Below are 16,962 nucleotides of genomic sequence, written 5' to 3' on the forward strand. Positions count from 1 at the left end.
ATTAGTATTGTTTAGTTAAACACTCCTAATGATTTTGAAAACATTCCTTCACGTTTGTAAGCATGCTATTTATTTGTAAAGCACTTGAATTTTGTTTTGTGTTTTTAACAAATCATTGCTCTTGAAAATGCTAACAATCACTTTTTGTTTTATTTTAGAGGTGTTGGTGCCATGGAAATAGTTGCTATGGATATGAAACTGAGAGGAATGTACATAGCTAGACAGTTGAGTTTTTCAGGTGTAACTTTCAAAATTGATGAAGTTCTGCTTTCACAGGAATATGTTAAAATGTACAATAAATCTGTGAAACTGGTAAGAACGCTTCTTTAAATTTGCTTCCTGTCTTGAGTTCTGAGAGGTTCGAGTTACTTGCATTGAACTTAAATGCTTTTGAAATGAAATATAGTACTGTTGCTTGTTGAAAGACAGGAATGGCATCTACTTGTATCATCTTAGTGTAAAAATTTGCATTTAAGACTTCGGGAAAAGCTGCTAGCCCTTGTTTGGAGTCATAAAAGCTGTAGTTTAGGGTGCATCTTCCAATATCTGACTGATCCACAGACCTCTAGCAGTGCTTCAGAGACCTTGGTCACTGTTGCCTTAGATGTTGCTGTTCTCCTGCTGGTCATAGCTGCTCCAGTCCTCCCCCTTTAGGCAACTGAGCTGAAAACAAGCTGCAAAAGCGCTAGACAGGCTGCACACACTTCTTCATGGAAGCAGTATGGTAGAGTGGTGCTTGTAGTTAAACAGTGCAGGACAGTAGTTTTACATGTGCAGTGGATCAAGTCTAGATTGGCAAAGCTGTCGTTGCCTTTAATGTTATTATTTCCTGGCTGGTTATCTCTTGTTGTTCTTAACATTGTCCACAAGACATGTTCATTTGTACACATTCTTGTACAGTATCACCACTGTATTAGGAAAAAATATTACAATGAGAATAACCTGAGTTGGAAAGGACCAGTCATAGAGTCCAACTCCTGACTCTACATAGCTCAATGTAAGGGTTAAGCCATATATGTAAGAGTGTTGTCCAAATGCTTCTTGTACACAGGCTTAGAGCCATGATCCCCTGCCTGGGGTGTTTGTTCCAGTGCTTTGCCATCCTCTCAGTGAAGAACTTTTTCCTAATAGGGAATCTGAACTTCCTGACACAGCTTAATTGTTCCTTGGACATCGTTTAAAATGAACAGGGTCTTTACCTGCTGAATAAGTGCTTAAGCATGACTCAGTATTCATGTTGCATAGCTACAATAATTAAAATTGTTCTTTGACAGCTATAACATCAACTTCAAAACAGCATTGTACTTTATGAAGTTGTTTAAAAGTCATTAGACTCATATCCAAAGCTTACTTAAAAGCATGCAGAAGTCTTACTTTACCGTTCTTGTCTTAGACAAGTTTTAAAGAGTATAAAAAAACACTGTAAATGTGAAAGCAGTAGTTTTCTTTTTTTGGTTGTTGCTTATGCCTAATTATGGGCAGTTCTCTTGACTTTCTTAGCCTGAATATATTAATGGAGAAAGTAGATAATTAGAAAAAACTGTGCATTTGCATTGGCAGTAATGGAAATATCTGCTTTTCATTATGAAAGTAATTATATTTTGACTTCACTCAGCCATAACTATTTTCTTTTTGTGTGCTTTGATGTACAAGGAGTTTCTTGACTTGCAGTCCTGTAGTATCCTAACTTTACACTTCTCTTCTGTCTTTATTTGGATACTAAAGAATGTATCTATATAGCCTTGAAATGTGACACATAAAGCAATTAACATTCTCTTTTTCAGTGGGTCTGTGCTAGAGAAAGATTTCAACAAGCAGCTGATCTTATTGATGCAGAACAACGAATGAAAAAGTCTATGTGGGGTCAATTTTGGTCAGCTCATCAGAGGTTTTTCAAGTACCTTTGCATAGCATCTAAAGTGAAGAGGGTAGTGCAGCTGGCTCGGGAAGAAATCAAGAATGGGAAAGTAAGTTGATGAAGACTTACCTCTAAGTATTTTTGTTTATATCAAATATTTTAAAAGGTATGGTAGCAACATGCTTTTGTACTCTGGTATTGAAACGTGTACCTTTGTGTTAATTTGTCCTTTAGTGTGTTGTTATTGGCCTGCAGTCAACAGGAGAAGCAAGGACGCTAGAAGCTTTGGAGGAAGGTGGTGGTGAACTGAATGACTTTGTTTCTACAGCAAAGTAAGATATGATGTTTGTCAGAACTGTGCTTTAGCAAAGTGACTGGAATACTGGAATACATGTAGCAATTTGTGCTTAAGCTGCCTGTATGTGAAGTCTGACAGTATTACTTATATAAGCCATTCTGTAGTTCCTGGTTCTGTTAATGCCATGTTAAATGATGTTTTCGGGTGGAACAGCTGGTGCTGTTCTACCTCAAAGTGTGAGGGAGGGTAGATATGTCAAGTGCATGCTGCATTTGCAGCAAAACTTCTATCAGATGAGCCAGATCAAATACTGAGACTACCTTGCTGAAGTTCTTAATAATTTAGGTTAATCTATCATTTAAACGTTGAGCAGTAAGAAAATGTCAGCAGCAATAACACTTGACACCAAAATCCAATTTAATGAGTTAAAAGTAACAGTGCTGTAAAGTAAATGTCTCCTACCACTGTTTTTTAGAGGGTGACAAACACAGTAACATGGGTGATAATTATACAGGGTGCATCTGTAATTGCATTCATGAGGAATAATTCTTCACAGAAGTCAAGCTGTTCAAATGTTACAAGTTTCTACTTTAGATGAATGCAAATTGGACTGAACTTTCTTTTCCTTAAACAGAGGAGTATTCCAGTCTCTTATTGAAAAGCACTTTCCAGCTCCTGACAGGAAGAAACTGTTTAGCTTGTTGGGAATTGACTTGACTGCTCAAAGCAACAACAATTCACCCAGAGACAGCCCTTGCAAGGAGAACAAAATAAAGAAGCGGAAAGGTAACGCTTGAGTTGCTACGCTAATATAGTGAAAATAGCAATTTTACAACTGCTGAAAAGTGAACTCTGAGGGGGAAAGAATAAATTGTGGAAATGTAAGTATCAGTACCAATATTCATGGAAGAGCATGTATTACAGGTCTCTAAGACTTCTGTTACAAATTCCTGTTAATAGACTTAAAACTGCTGCCAAGATAATACAATCTGTAAATTTTAGTTATTCATTCAAAAATTGGGCTGATATCTAGTGTGGGATTGTGTCCCAAAGCAGCTTGTATATCAGACCACTTCCTGATGCAGTCAAGCAAATAACTGCTTCCTTGTTCACATGACTAAGAAAAGAGAAGCCTAGTAGTACCCTCTTTCCACAGGCTGGTGATACTTTTACCAAAAAAAAGTGATTTTAAAAGTGTTGGGGGGAGGGGTTACTGGGAAAAATTTAAATTTATTTTAAACAGATTTGGTTTTAATGTTGAATATTTTTTCAGTTTGTATGTTGTCGTGTTGAAAACAAATGTCAAAAGTAGACTACAAGGTCTAAACTAACTTTTTTTTACCTCTTTGTCCTGGGGTGGTGATGGAATTAGGTGAAGAAGTAAGCAGAGAAGCCAAAAAAGCTCGTAAAACAGGTGGCCTTGCGGGTAGCAGCTCTGATGAGAGTGAAAGTGAATCTGATGCTTCAGACAATGAAGAAAGTGACAATGAGAGCCTCAGATATATGAGTTCTGGAGATGATGATGACTTCAACCCATTCAGAGATGAATCCAGTGAAGATGATGAAGATGGTAAGGCAGTTTAAGTGCTTCATGAAGCAAGTATCTGCACTTGCAGATAGTAAGCGTAAAGTCTTAAATATTTCAGTGACCCAAAAATAAGACTGCGAATGACAAGCTTGTAGTTAAATCCTACTGAGACAGGAATTAGTTCTAGAGTGATCTGCATCTCTTCAGCAGATTTTTACACACTAAAATTCAGACTTCTGTAAGTCACCTTTTGTGACAAGAACGTTGGTTTTCAGAGGAAAGGATGCATTTTTTTGTTAAATGCCTGTAAACTTTTTGAAAATATTTTATTTAATCCTAGATCCCTGGCTAATTAGAAAAGAGCATAAAAAAAATAAAGACAAGAAAAAGAAGAAAAGTATAGACCCGGATTCTATTCAAAGTGCCTTATTAGCTTCTGGTCTTGGCTCAAAACGACCTAGCTGTTTTACTTCCACTGTTGGTACCACTACTTCTAGCACCAACACATCAGGTAAGAATAAATTTCTTTGGAATTCACTTGCTTGGTTCACCTACTTAGCAATTCAGCAGTGAAATTCTAATCATAAAGGTTTTCTCTTAAATTTCAGCAAACAGTAACACAAACAGCAGCTTTGTAACAAGTCAGGATGCTGTTGAAAGGGCCCAACAAATGAAGAAAGAACTGCTTGATAAACTGGAAAAGCTGGCTGAAGATCTTCCACCTAATACACTGGATGAGCTTATAGATGAACTGGGTGGTCCTGAAAATGTTGCAGAGGTAGGTTGATGTTTACATTCAGAGAAGACTGTTTTTTCTACTGCACAGCTGTGTTACTGATCTGGCAGCAGTAAATCACTGTTGTCATTCAAGGTTATGTATTGCCTAAGTATCTTAAAAGAGAAGTTGATCATCAGTTTTAGACATCTCACAGGTGTGAGAATGTAACTTATTTTTGCTGAATGTCCCTGCATGAAGGAGAAACTTGAAGATTTTACTGGAATACAGGGAGGAGCTCTGATGGATAACCAGGTTGTTTCTGAGATTGGTGGTAGTTTTTTATTAGATAAATAACATTAGTTTGTGTTTCTCTTAATAGTGGTATATAGTTCAAACTAGCTGTTGTCAGTTTGAAGCTGGTATGTATGAGCAATAAAGATTAAGAACCTGTATAATAAAACCGACTTTGTGAAAAGTCAGGTGAGCAATCGTATCTCTTTCTCAAAAATCTTAGGAACATGTCTCTAAGCTACCTGTCCTTGTCAGGTAGAAACATCATCATGATTTAAAAGACCATGTTAAAATCGTTGACTATCTCAGCTACCATTTTAGCTCATTTTCCTAGTACCTTTGGAGGCCTCTGGAGTTGTGAGCATTTTTATATGTCCCCAGTTGCTGTTGTCAGGAGTAAAAATAGCAAGCTCTTAGTATGTGACAGCGTTTCTTCACTTCTGACAGGCATTAGACTCTTCTTTTTAAGACATAACTTCAACAGTAGTCTGTAGAATTATTTGATGACTAATAAATCCGTTATGGACAGTGGTGTAGTGTATGTTTCTGCATAAATATGTTCTCGTACTTTTGATTTCCCTCAGCCACCTCTGAATAAGTGTTCCACATAGCAGATAATGACGTCAAGCAAAAAAAATGCAGGTTCTCAAATGTAGCTTTGTGCTTGGAGTATTGTACTTGGTAAATTTCAGAATCAGTAATTTGTGTTTTAAGGTTGGTATATGAATAAATAGCATCATTGCTTGAAGTTTGTGGCGTGTAATATTTTCGTTATTACCATAATGAGTTTATATTCCCTTTTTGTTTTTAAAGATGACAGGCCGCAAAGGGAGAGTTGTGAGCAATGATGATGGCAGCATATCTTATGAGTCAAGATCTGAACTTGATGTGCCTGTTGAAATTCTGAACATCACAGAAAAGCAGAGGTTCATGGATGGAGATAAGGTAGCTCTTAAATACGATTTAGAAGAACTTGCTAGATGAGTCAGTCACATAGAGCAACAACTCGAATATTTCAGTCTACTTTTATCTCGCTGTAAGTGACTTTAAGTACAATAAGTACCAGCGAGAAAGCATTTCCTATTCAGTGCTGTGCATTCTGTTTTTCAAACCAGTGTGATGAGTAGTCCTATCTAATATGTGGCTACAACATTCTTCGTAGGTCAGGCTCTAGTTTGGGTGGGCATGGAGGCCTGTTCTTAGGAGGCACGTACACATGTGCCAGTTGGAAAGCTGGCACCCTTAAACTAGTCTTGTTGAAACAGCATGTGTTTAAAAAGCAGACAAACCTTCCATGTCTTCCAGATTCCTTTATCTGGATTAATGTGTACTTCTCCTACAAAGAGAAAACAGTTGAAAGGGGGAAAAACTAGGTTGACTTGGCGCAATAGGGGGAAGAAGTTTCAATGAGAAAGGGTGGGAATTTGGTAACCTTAACACAGATTGAGAAGTAATGCTGGGAAGAGCAATAGCTTTTGTCCTTTAAATTATACTCTGAAAAGAAATGATGACTGGAATAATAGAATTGGAGCTGATAAAAGGAGGAGGAAAAACCAAACACCATAACTGATTCATTTGGGTATGCTACCACAAGAGGGCAAATCAAGTAAATGTAGCTGTTGTGTGGAACTTCTGTGATCTGTTATTACACTTGAGGGGAAATATTCATGTTCCTGTAAGTGACTTGCACACAGTCCAAGAGCTTAAATTCTTCCAAGGCAAATGCAGATACCAGAATGGCCACGTGTTCTTCCTTATGTGGTATTAGCCACAACTTTTTGTAGTTATTCTCTGTTGCTTGCTGTCGAACAGGTCTCCCTCTGTCCCTTCTCATTTCTTTCTATTCCCATCAGAGAAATGTGTCCTTTAGAATGGCAAGACTGTAACACTGCCTTTTTTCACTTGCATAGAAAGGTGTTGCCAAAAAGTGAAAAAAACTTTTCTTAAAAAAAAAAAAAAAGTTAGCATTTCTGACTCTGATAGAGAACCAGACTTTTTTTTCCTTCCCCTCTTTCCCTTCTTGAGATATTAAGACCAAATGACAGTGATACTACTCCAGACATGTTAGTAATTCTGAAATAATTTTTTTCTGTGAAACTGAAAACTGAAACTTGATCTTGGATTTATTACTAAATATCTTTTTTTTTTTTTTTTTTTTTTTTAATAAAAGAACATTGCCATAATCTCAGAGGCTGCCAGCTCTGGTATTTCATTGCAAGCAGACCGTAGAGCTAAGAATCAGAGGCGGAGAGTTCACATGACTCTGGAGTTGCCATGGAGTGCGGATAGAGCAATACAGCAGTTTGGTAAATAACTCTTCTTGTATCTTTCTCCTAGCAGATTCAGTAATACTAGATTTACAGTTAATTCATGTGAAGAATGACTAAGTGGCCTCTTAAGGAATCCTTAAGAAATCTCCTTCACCTGTGGTGGATTCACCTTTATTAATAGTCATACATGTAGCTAATAGTCTCAAAAGCTTTGAAAGAAACCTAGTGAACAAATTTACGCCACAGCTTAGTTTGTTTTGCATATATCAAATCTCTTCATAGAGTTACCAAAACTCTATTTTTGTACTGGTTTCCATTGGTTGTATTACAGCAGAAGCTGATTTTCAGTGGGGTTAAACTATTTTCTTAATTCTCAACAATTCAAATGTTCATTGAAGTGGAATTTATTTAATATATGTGTTTCTGTTTAACTATCCAGGAAGAACTCACAGGTCCAATCAAGTGACTGCTCCAGAGTATGTATTCCTAATTTCTGAGTTGGCTGGAGAGCAAAGATTTGCATCCATAGTTGCAAAAAGACTGGAAAGCTTGGTAAGATCTGATCCTTCCAAGAAATCTGATCCTTCATTTGAGAAAATAGAGCTAAAATTATTGTTTCCATAATTTGTTCTAATCACAAAGGTGTGTCTTAACAGGGAGCCCTCACCCACGGTGACAGGCGGGCTACAGAAACTCGAGACCTCAGCAGATTCAATTTTGACAACAAGGTGACAGTTCTATTTTTGTTTGAAAGCTCATGCTGTGGTGCTTATTCCACAAATGACCTCTTCCATCTCATGTGAAGCATTTTATACTTTTAACTGCTACTTCTTGATGAAAGGCCTCTTTCTGAAATAGAATTAAGATTGTGGCTTTACAAATAGCCCGAAAACATAGAGCAGAAATATGCATGTAAGTTTTCTGCATCTGCTAACAATCCAGGTCAGAAGTCAATGATGCCTGTTCATTTAAAATTAAAAGATTAATTTGGCAATTGTAATTAGAAATTAACACTGGGCTGTTAGTAGTGTAACTTATAACTGAAAAGTTAATAAAGAGCTGAAAGTTAGTTTGTGAATCAGAAATGCTTGTTTTAACCCGTGTATGCTAGGAGCTGAGGCACAAACACTGAATCATGTTGTTAAAACAACCTTTTTTTCTTATGCAGTATGGCAGGAATGCTTTAGAGATTGTTATGAAATCCATTGTGAATTTAGACTCCCCAATGGTCTCTCCACCACCTGATTTTCCTGGAGACTTCTTCAAAGGTAATTTTAATCCACTGGATTTAATTACTTGTTTTTGGTCATTCTGCAGAATGCAGAAAATGCAAGTATTTCTAGAGCTAGAAAATACTGTTGCTCTTTGAACTGATCAGCCGGTTGTCAGTGGATTTTTTTTATTCCTATGTATTTTTGCTGAATGTTGAAGTTCACATACGAAACAAGATAAGTGAACTCTCTCAGTATAACACATTCTGTATCAGGTTGGCCAAAGTATTAAGTACAGCTCTTTTATAACAGATAATGGTCAAAGTTAACATATGTTGTTCTCCTGTGGGTTCATGTGTAACGTCATTGGTAGTTTTCCTTACTTGTGCTTTCTGAAAGGACAGAAGGCAAAATTCTGTCTTACTTATCAATATATTAGGTAGTAATTGCAAGCGATGTATTTTGGGGGTATCAAAATTTTGGGATTCAAACTTGAAACAAGGTTGATTAAACAAGTTGTTATGTCATTGGTTTATTGTTAGATCTCAAAGCAGCTGTGATCTAACATTTTTTTTTTCCCCTAGATGTTCGTCAAGGATTGATTGGTGTGGGCTTGATAAACGTAGAAGACAGATCTGGAATTCTAACGCTTGATAAAGGTATTTGCTTTTAGTGTATCTTTAGAATGTCACTAAGAAAAATCACCTGTCCACTCATATTATGATAGTGGATTCCTAACAGCAGAACTGAATTTGTAACTATCTTTTAAAAAAAAAAAAAAAAAAAAAAAAAGACGACTTTGAAGAATTTCTGAATGCTTTCTTCCATTCTGAAAGAATGGATTTAAGTAGACCTTTTGAGATGCTTTGAATATTCATTGAAAGCTTGTTGTTGTTAAATTTAATCTTTGTTGATGTATATATTTCTTATTCTTAGATTATAACAACATAGGAAAATTTCTGAATAGAATTCTTGGTATGGAAGTACATCAGCAGAATGCTTTATTCCAGTACTTTTCTGACACGTTAAATGCTGTTATTCAAAATGCTAAGAAGAATGGAAGATATGATATGGGCATCTTAGGTGAGTACTCAACATGTCAATGTTCTTGTAATTAGGTAAGAAAAGATAAGAGGAATAACTCTGTTCTTTCCTTTTAAGATCTGGGCTCTGGGGATGAGAAAGTAAGGAAGGCAGATGTTAAGAAGTTTTTAACTCCCGGATATTCTACCTCTGGACATGTAGAATTATACACAGTAAGTTTATTTTCCTTTTTCCCCCCCCTCCTCTTTGGTGTGAACTAATAAAACTTGCTTTTCAGTAAGTTCTTAAAATACTGTGATAAGCTAAGCTTGCATTGAGTGAAGGGTTCCATGCCTTTCATTGGGTGATATTAGGTTCTGTAGTCCATTAGTTCCCGTTTCTGTAACTGTTCAAATGCCTGTTCCTTTTCAAATATCCCTGTGTGGCCTTCTTCTAGATCAGCGTAGAGAGAGGAATGTCTTGGGATGAAGCAACTAAGCTCTGGGCAGAACAAACAGGTCCGGACGATGGGTTTTATTTATCACTACAGGTAAGATCATTTGCTCATGTCTATGAGTATGTTCAGAGAAGTCTGTTTTGGGGCTAACCAAATAAGCTGTCTAGTTTGAAAAATGTAATGTTCAAGTCAGTCACTGTTCAGTTTATTCAGAAGGCTTTTAATTTTACTTCAAGATTCATGTTAAGTTTGTTTCTAACTCTTTAAGTATGAAGCATTCATTATTAATAGCTCTGGGTATTTGCAGATAGGACTGTGAGCTTAAGTGAGAAGCTTTCATGTAAAACCTTAATCAAGAAAGCCAGGTACTTTCACTATAAGGAAAACTTTGATATAGTGATACTCTTTAAGGTTATTATTTATTGCACATATGCTATTATGAAGTGTGGCTAAGAACACAGTATGGACTTGTTTAATGTAGGACTTGTCACCATGTTGAAACTTAATTTTTTTTCCAGATAAGAAATAACAAGAAAACAGCTATTCTCGTGAAGGAAGTGAATCCTAAAAAGAAGCTTTTTTTAGTATACAGACCAAATACTGGGAAACAGCTCAAACTAGAAACATGCGCAGACCTGAAAAAGAAATATAAGAAGGTAACCATTAAAATGATGCTAGTTTCAAGCTTTGTTTTCTTTTTTTTTTTTTCTCATGTTTGTATACAATTGTGTCAAATCAAAGTTATGGATTATATTTGCATAGCATGGTTTTGCAAGTATAGCTACATGCTTTCAGTATTGCTATATCCAAAGTTTTCTGAATACAAGTAATTTGTATTGTGGTAATATAAAATGGGTTGGTTTTTCAGGGCTGGCAAGGAAAAGCCTTACTTCTCTGTAAGGTGTACAGGCATGCTCTTGAATAAGCAGCTATGTATGGTGTATTCTAAGTGAAACTGAAATTAGGTTAATTACTGAAAAACTCTGAAATTCCACTATTCTTCCTGAGATTCTGTTGTGTCAAGTATTTTGTTCATGCTTCAAGACTGCATTTTGATTGAATATTCTTCAAATTATAGAACGCTGTACCTTTTTCACCATTGGTGCTCCCTATTTTCTCATAATAATGAACAAATTGGTTTTGTTTTTTGCAAGTTTTGTTGTGTTTTATTTTTGTTGTGTTTTACAATCTTACTAATATTATTTCCACTTTGAATTACTTCTCCAGGTACCTTCTGAAGATGCTTTACCACACTGGTTAGAGCAGTACAATTCTTCTGCAGACACCTGCACACATGCGTATTGGTTAGTATTTGTATGCAGATGCTTTCTTCAGCTGTTTCACACGAACTGTTTTATCATTAATGGTGTTCTGTATTTGTGAGACCTTGTTTGTGATAGAATAGTTAAGGTATTATTTGGGGGAGGGGAGGAATATTCATCCTTCATATAGAGACAAAACAGTTGTTCAGCAACAGCTGCTCTCGTGCTACCTCTTCTAGCAGTGTCTGAACTCAGCTGCTAATGTCCTCCTTCCAGGGGAACAGCACAATGGCAGAACTTTCAGGTTGGTATCAGAGCTTCTGAAACTTGCTGATCAGATACTGGTTTCATATGTAACAGATTTAGGGGAGTTAAATTAGTGGTATCTTTTGATTTAAAGATTCACATTGTGAAGATGTGGTTCTAAATAGGCAAAAACTTCTCAAAACTTTCCCAGCAAAAGCATTCTGTGGCTGTGGATAAAGTATCCTCCACATACTTACTTGGAGCACTTATTTAACTCTGAATAATATTAAATAACTTCAAGGCTTATTTTTAACTGAACTTTGGTTTGAAAGCTTTTTTTTTCTCCTCTTTCATCTAGGAGAGGCAATTGTAAGAAGGCAGGCTTGGGATTAGTTTGTGAAGTGGGACTCCGCTGTCGAACTTACTATGTCTTGTGTGGTTCAGTATTGAGCGTCTGGACAAAAGTAGAAGGCGTTCTAGCCTCTGTGAGTGGTACAAATGTGAAAATGCAAATAGTTCGTCTAAGAACAGAAGACGGTCAGAGGATCGTAGGTAAGTGGCTTGTCTGCTCCTTTATTTCCATTTTGAGGTAGAGGTGGTTGTAACTTACAAGTCCCTCTGAGAGCCATGTAGGAGATATTTTTATGAAAACGCTTACAAGAGAAAAGGCTTATCTGTGCCCATGTTGAAGATGGACAGAAAGTACTATTAAAATAGGGATCTGGGTGTGCAAACACTATTTTGACTCAAGTTAAAGAAGGAAGAAATTTTTTTTTTTCCAGACAGGCTTTGAAACACTTATTTTCTCAGTTCTTTTCCTTCACAAGCAATAAAATTCAGCATGTTCCAGCCAGCCTGTCTTTGAAAATATAAGGGCTCAGCTTTTTTCCATTTCTCACAAGTAACAGTAAGCCCTTGAAATGGTTGCCTTTGTGGTTTTTGAGCACATGTAACCAGTAGCTTAGAGTGACTTTGAGATAAGAGTGTAATGTCTTATTGCTAAACCGTTTAGGGAAGCTCTTATAGCATAGATATCCTAGAGTCTGAAATCTTTTTTTTTTTAAATGTGGACTTTCCATGATCTGTAATGTCACAATAGTGCCGGTTCTATAAGATGGTGAAACTAGGTGTTTTGTGTTTAAATTTTCATGCTGTTGTAATTTTTTTGAGCCTAGAAAAACAGCAATAGCTGAATTCTGGTTTTACATGGCAAAACTTGTAGCTGTGCTTGGTTAGACTTGATGTTAGAAATAGGCACTGTTGTGTTGCCTAAATTAAATGGTGGAATCATCAGCCTTTGGCCTGAAGTTTTAAGGAACAAAATTGTATGCTTGTGAAACAACTGATTTCTTGCTGTTTTCAGGCTTGATCATTCCTGCAAATTGTGTATCACCCCTTGTAAACCTCCTGTCGACGTCAGACCAGTCTCAACAGCTTGCAGTACAACAGCAGCAGATATGGCAGCAGCATCACCCACAAAGCATCACCAATTTCAACAATGCATAAGAGGACAAACTACAGGTGTTGACTTTGGTGTTTGAGGAAAAGGCTGTAAAAGCATATCACTTGCATAAAAATCAGGGACAGATTCCAAAGAAATATAACTTTTTCAGTTCAGTTGTGTGCTCTCAAATACTTTGGGAAATAAAGAGATCTAAAAAGGTTGGTAGAACTGAAAGCCAGCAGTTGTTCATGGTGGTGCATCTGTCTTTCCTTATGCTCTCTGTAGTGCTTCCTGTTTGCTTTTACTTTTGGCCTTTTAAGCTACAAACCACAATTTGTTTGAAAATGCTTGAAAGTCCCCAAGCAGGCTTTATTTTTATCTTGTCATACAGTGCTCAGGGTTTAACGCAGTGCATCAATGCCATTGCTGTGGGAGATATCCTTGAATGCATGTATTGAGTATATATATAGAAAATATATATTGGGTTTTTCTCTTCAATTTATAAGTTTATAAAAGCATGAAACCTAGAGGTTGCACATCATGCATTCAGGTTCCTTCCCAGTTTCTGTTTGACAGTGCATGTCTTTGGAAACGGGCATGGACAGGATAAATACACGAGACAGGAATTCAGAGAGAAACACAATCTTAGTTGTACAGCATTGGTTATTGCATTTTTATAGTGTTTATACCCAGGTGTTGCATTTTTTCTGGTTCTCTCCTGGGGGTTATATATTTGAGTCTACAACATGTTCTTTTTGTGATAAACATCTTAAATTAAAATTAGTTCATTTTTAATGTATTAATGGTATTCCTAATGTGTACTGCAAAGATGGCTGGATGCCTATTTTTCCTTAAATTGAAGCATTTCCTTAATCCGAGGTGGTTATGGAAACTTAAGTGCAAATTCACTTCCATCTCGCATACAATCTTATATTTTTTACTTCATTAATGTAATTTAATTTGTCACTTGTAAGATGAAACCTTACTTGAGCTGTAAATTAGAGAATGGGAAACACTTGAGGGTTCCGCTGTATGTGCTGTTTCTGTTACCCAGTAACTTGAATACTGTTTAATATGTTGTAAGACATTGTAGAGTTTATCTGGAGCTGTTTAAAAGAAATTGTAATGTACAAATGTGAATAGTCACTTATCTATAATATGGGTAAGTTTTGTTTTGCCTATAATAGTAGATGTTTATAAGAAAGTGAAGGACAATGTTTGTCATTTCTTGCTTGCACAGGTTGCACTATTGAAAAATTGAGATTGTATAAACCTGTCCAAAAAAACTACAAGATAATGATCTTGTAGATGTCAAATAAAAGTTATTGTACTAACAAGAAGTGGAGTCTTGTTTAGGCAATCACTGTATTCCAAAAAAAAAAAAAAAAAAAAAAAACCAACTAACAAGTCTTTACAATTGGAATTTACAGGACTTGGCATGTTCTGGTCTGCTTTAACCAGGCTTCTGTCTTGCAGTCCAAATATTTCAGTTGAACTCATTAGAGAGGCAAGAGGTAAACTGCATTTAGACCTTGATGCAGATTTTAAATAAGGGTCTCCTGCCAGAGCAGCAATTCATCGTAGCATGTCACTTTGTAAACCTTCAGGGAGCCAGATTCAAGTGTCTCAGTTTTTCCATAAGTAATGGGGCCAGAAGTTCCATCACTTCAGGCTGAAGTGAGCTCCCTTGCATGGATTATTTCAATTGAGGCTCTGTTAGTGCTACCAGTGCCAGCACCCCCGTGCAGTAACGGTGCACATGCTTGTTGGGGAAGGCAGTCACCTGCTCTCCTCAACTCCACAACCTGAAATGGTCGGAACACAGTTCTGACAAACTGGAAATACAGATCCAGAATAAATTGGCATGCATGCTATTGCTCTAGCACCTGCTACATCTCTGTAAAGTACTTGTAATGCAGGTGGTAGGTGTGTCTTGAGGTTTTTTTAATCCTCTGGTAGTGAAGGGAAGCTTGCCTGAATGCTGTGATATCAGTAGAAGCTGATTGTGCATTGGAAAACTCAAGACCACAGACAGGGTGTGGGGGAGGATGTTCGTGTGTTATATACCCACCATTGGATGTATTTGGCATCCACTCCAGGAAAAGCAATGGGATTTTGAGAAGTATGTTGACAGATTACTATTGCAACAGATAGTGAACCAAATTGCTAGTAACAGCAAGCTGTGTATGTGGACTTCAGTGGTTTTTTAATCAGTGTAGAAATAACTTCTGTTCTGAGGATGACATGGTATTTTCCATCTTAATCCTCAGTAAAATGGAGTAGTAAATACACAAGATGTCCCTGCTGGTAGCAGCTGGGTGGATTAGATCTTTAAAGGCCACTTCCAACCCAAACCATTCACACCCTCTTAAATTTCCCGTAGACTTGCGTTACCTGGAGGAAAAAATTGTACCATACTAAACGAGCTGTAAGATTCGCTCCTATTCCAGTACTGGGTTCCCCCTACTTGTTCTTCTTTGCATGTTCTCTCCCACTTGCCACTCTCAGTTCCTTGGCTCTGTCATTCTGTTACTAACACAGCTGCATCCACAGCTCCAGAGTGTTGCAACATCTGAAAGGTTAACATCAAAGAAGGAAAGTTAGTCTTCAAGCTACAGGAATTTTCTCTCAAAAATTCCTGATAGATCTTTTTAATTATTATTATTTGGCAATACATCCTTCTATTAACTGCTGGTAAAACTTGGGGAAGAAAAGGACTATGAATAGCACTATGGATGAGATAAGGACAGCTATGTGTTAACATCTTGCAGCACTGCCTGTCAGAAAAACATCCTCACAGGGAGGAAAAAGGAGAGACCAATTGTTATGCCATATAAACTATAAGGCTAGAATTGTATCTATATTTCTGTTACTTCTGGAACAACAGAACTGTTTCACAAAAATCAGCATCTGAAATGGATGTTAAATTTATAAAGGATAGGTGCCTCTGATAACACAGGCAAGCCTAAATGTAAGATGCTTGTGGTAATTCCTGTACTGGGTGAGTTCTGGAAGCACACTGTAGAAGGGGAGGATACTTCTTTAAGCTGACTTGAGAAATGAAGGGATAAAAAACTTGGGTTTTCTTTTCTTAAAATGTCCCTTGACAGCTACTGAATATTGACTTGTTAACTAGTTTCATACTTAAGATGTGTCTGACACAGCAAATGCAGTTATAACCCCCTAAAAACCCACTCTGCACAGCAAGTTTTCGGATTTTTTCCAATTGCTGTGTGGTGTGTTAGGAATATACGCCTCTCGTAAGGACTTAAAGTTCCCCAAAGATGCTAGTTGTCTACTCGATGTGTGGTATTTTCTTTGTAAATTAAGAAAGCTCTGCAACCTGTAAACATTTGTCAAGTGAATTATCAAGGGGTTTTTGTATTTTTCAGTTGCGTTTGGAATAAGCTTCGTTCAGATCCTGTTGCAGTCTGTACATATATAGAAAGAATATGTATGTATATAGAGATGTTAAAGGCTACTGAATTAATGAATGTAAATAACTCTTGTTTTCCTTTGTGTGTTTTTTTCTTCATGACCTTCCCAAGATGTATTCCTATTTTCTCAACTTGCCAAATAGGCAATTTGTGTGTACTTTGAAATATATATAGCATATATAAAACTTCCAAGGGATGTCTGCATACATTGTAGATGTTAATATGTTGTCATCATTTTTTTCAAAACTATCAGTTGTCTGTCTTCCACGGTCCTTTTCATGCTGTGTGTTTTTATTTGATATTTTTAGTGTATAATGCATTTTCTTGCAAGAAATTGGTTCCCAGTATCTTCGAGTTGACTCATAGTATTCACTTTTAGTGCCTGTATCAGAAAGAAACAAACTTTGTTTTTCTTTACTCTTTTCAGTGCGTTTCAGATCTTAAGCTTCAGTCCTAGGTAAATTTCAGTTTTCTTGCACCTACTGGTATCTCCAGTTACGCCTTCTGTGAGCGCCTACAAGAACAGTTCTAGGGAATTAAATACATCAGCATCAGAACCTGCCCGCTAGCCTAACATGTAAAAGGTTGATTGCTATATCCATATTAAATATTAACTGTCTTAAAAGCACTCTAGAAGAGAGGGATAATTTGGCAGTAGAAAAGATGCTGCTCCTGTAGATTGTTTCCTGGGAAAGTTTTGAGCTTGCTGTAATGTGTAAATGTGCAAAACAGAGGTAAGGGAATTTCTACACCTTTGAAAAATGGTGCACATTTTTAATAGACAGATAAAAACACGTATCTTTAGATCTAAGTTAGAGACAGATTAGAATTTCATTGAATTGTCTGTTTCCAATTTAGCTTATTGAGCTTCCAGCAGCTGTCACACCAGCTTTGCCCTTCCCCTTTTGTTCACACTGGG

At 36.8% G+C, this 16,962-nt stretch overlaps 1 protein-coding gene across 4 annotated transcripts in view; it reads left to right on the plus strand.

The window, feature by feature from the left end:
* SBNO1 (strawberry notch homolog 1) overlaps positions 1–16,251 on the plus strand; it is a 33,133-nt gene extending 16,882 nt beyond the window's left edge. For all 4 annotated transcript variants that reach the window (XM_084539402.1, XM_084539404.1, XM_084539403.1 and 1 more), the window contains 20 exons: positions 159–312; positions 1,785–1,967; positions 2,093–2,190; positions 2,791–2,942; positions 3,529–3,726; positions 4,025–4,195; positions 4,293–4,462; positions 5,507–5,638; positions 6,864–6,999; positions 7,403–7,515; positions 7,620–7,691; positions 8,132–8,231; positions 8,759–8,833; positions 9,111–9,257; positions 9,336–9,430; positions 9,655–9,747; positions 10,173–10,310; positions 10,882–10,958; positions 11,521–11,714; positions 12,526–16,251. In XM_084539402.1, the coding sequence (XP_084395528.1) occupies positions 159–312; positions 1,785–1,967; positions 2,093–2,190; positions 2,791–2,942; positions 3,529–3,726; positions 4,025–4,195; positions 4,293–4,462; positions 5,507–5,638; positions 6,864–6,999; positions 7,403–7,515; positions 7,620–7,691; positions 8,132–8,231; positions 8,759–8,833; positions 9,111–9,257; positions 9,336–9,430; positions 9,655–9,747; positions 10,173–10,310; positions 10,882–10,958; positions 11,521–11,714; positions 12,526–12,668 (2,641 nt within the window). In that variant the 3' untranslated portion in view covers positions 12,669–16,251. The remainder of the gene's footprint in view (positions 1–158; positions 313–1,784; positions 1,968–2,092; positions 2,191–2,790; positions 2,943–3,528; positions 3,727–4,024; positions 4,196–4,292; positions 4,463–5,506; positions 5,639–6,863; positions 7,000–7,402; positions 7,516–7,619; positions 7,692–8,131; positions 8,232–8,758; positions 8,834–9,110; positions 9,258–9,335; positions 9,431–9,654; positions 9,748–10,172; positions 10,311–10,881; positions 10,959–11,520; positions 11,715–12,525) is intronic.
* The last annotated feature ends 711 nt before the right edge of the window (positions 16,252–16,962 follow it).

This window comes from Aythya ferina (assembly GCF_964211825.1).
Source record: "Aythya ferina genome assembly, chromosome: 17".
In the NCBI taxonomy this organism is placed as follows: Eukaryota; Metazoa; Chordata; class Aves; order Anseriformes; family Anatidae; genus Aythya; species Aythya ferina.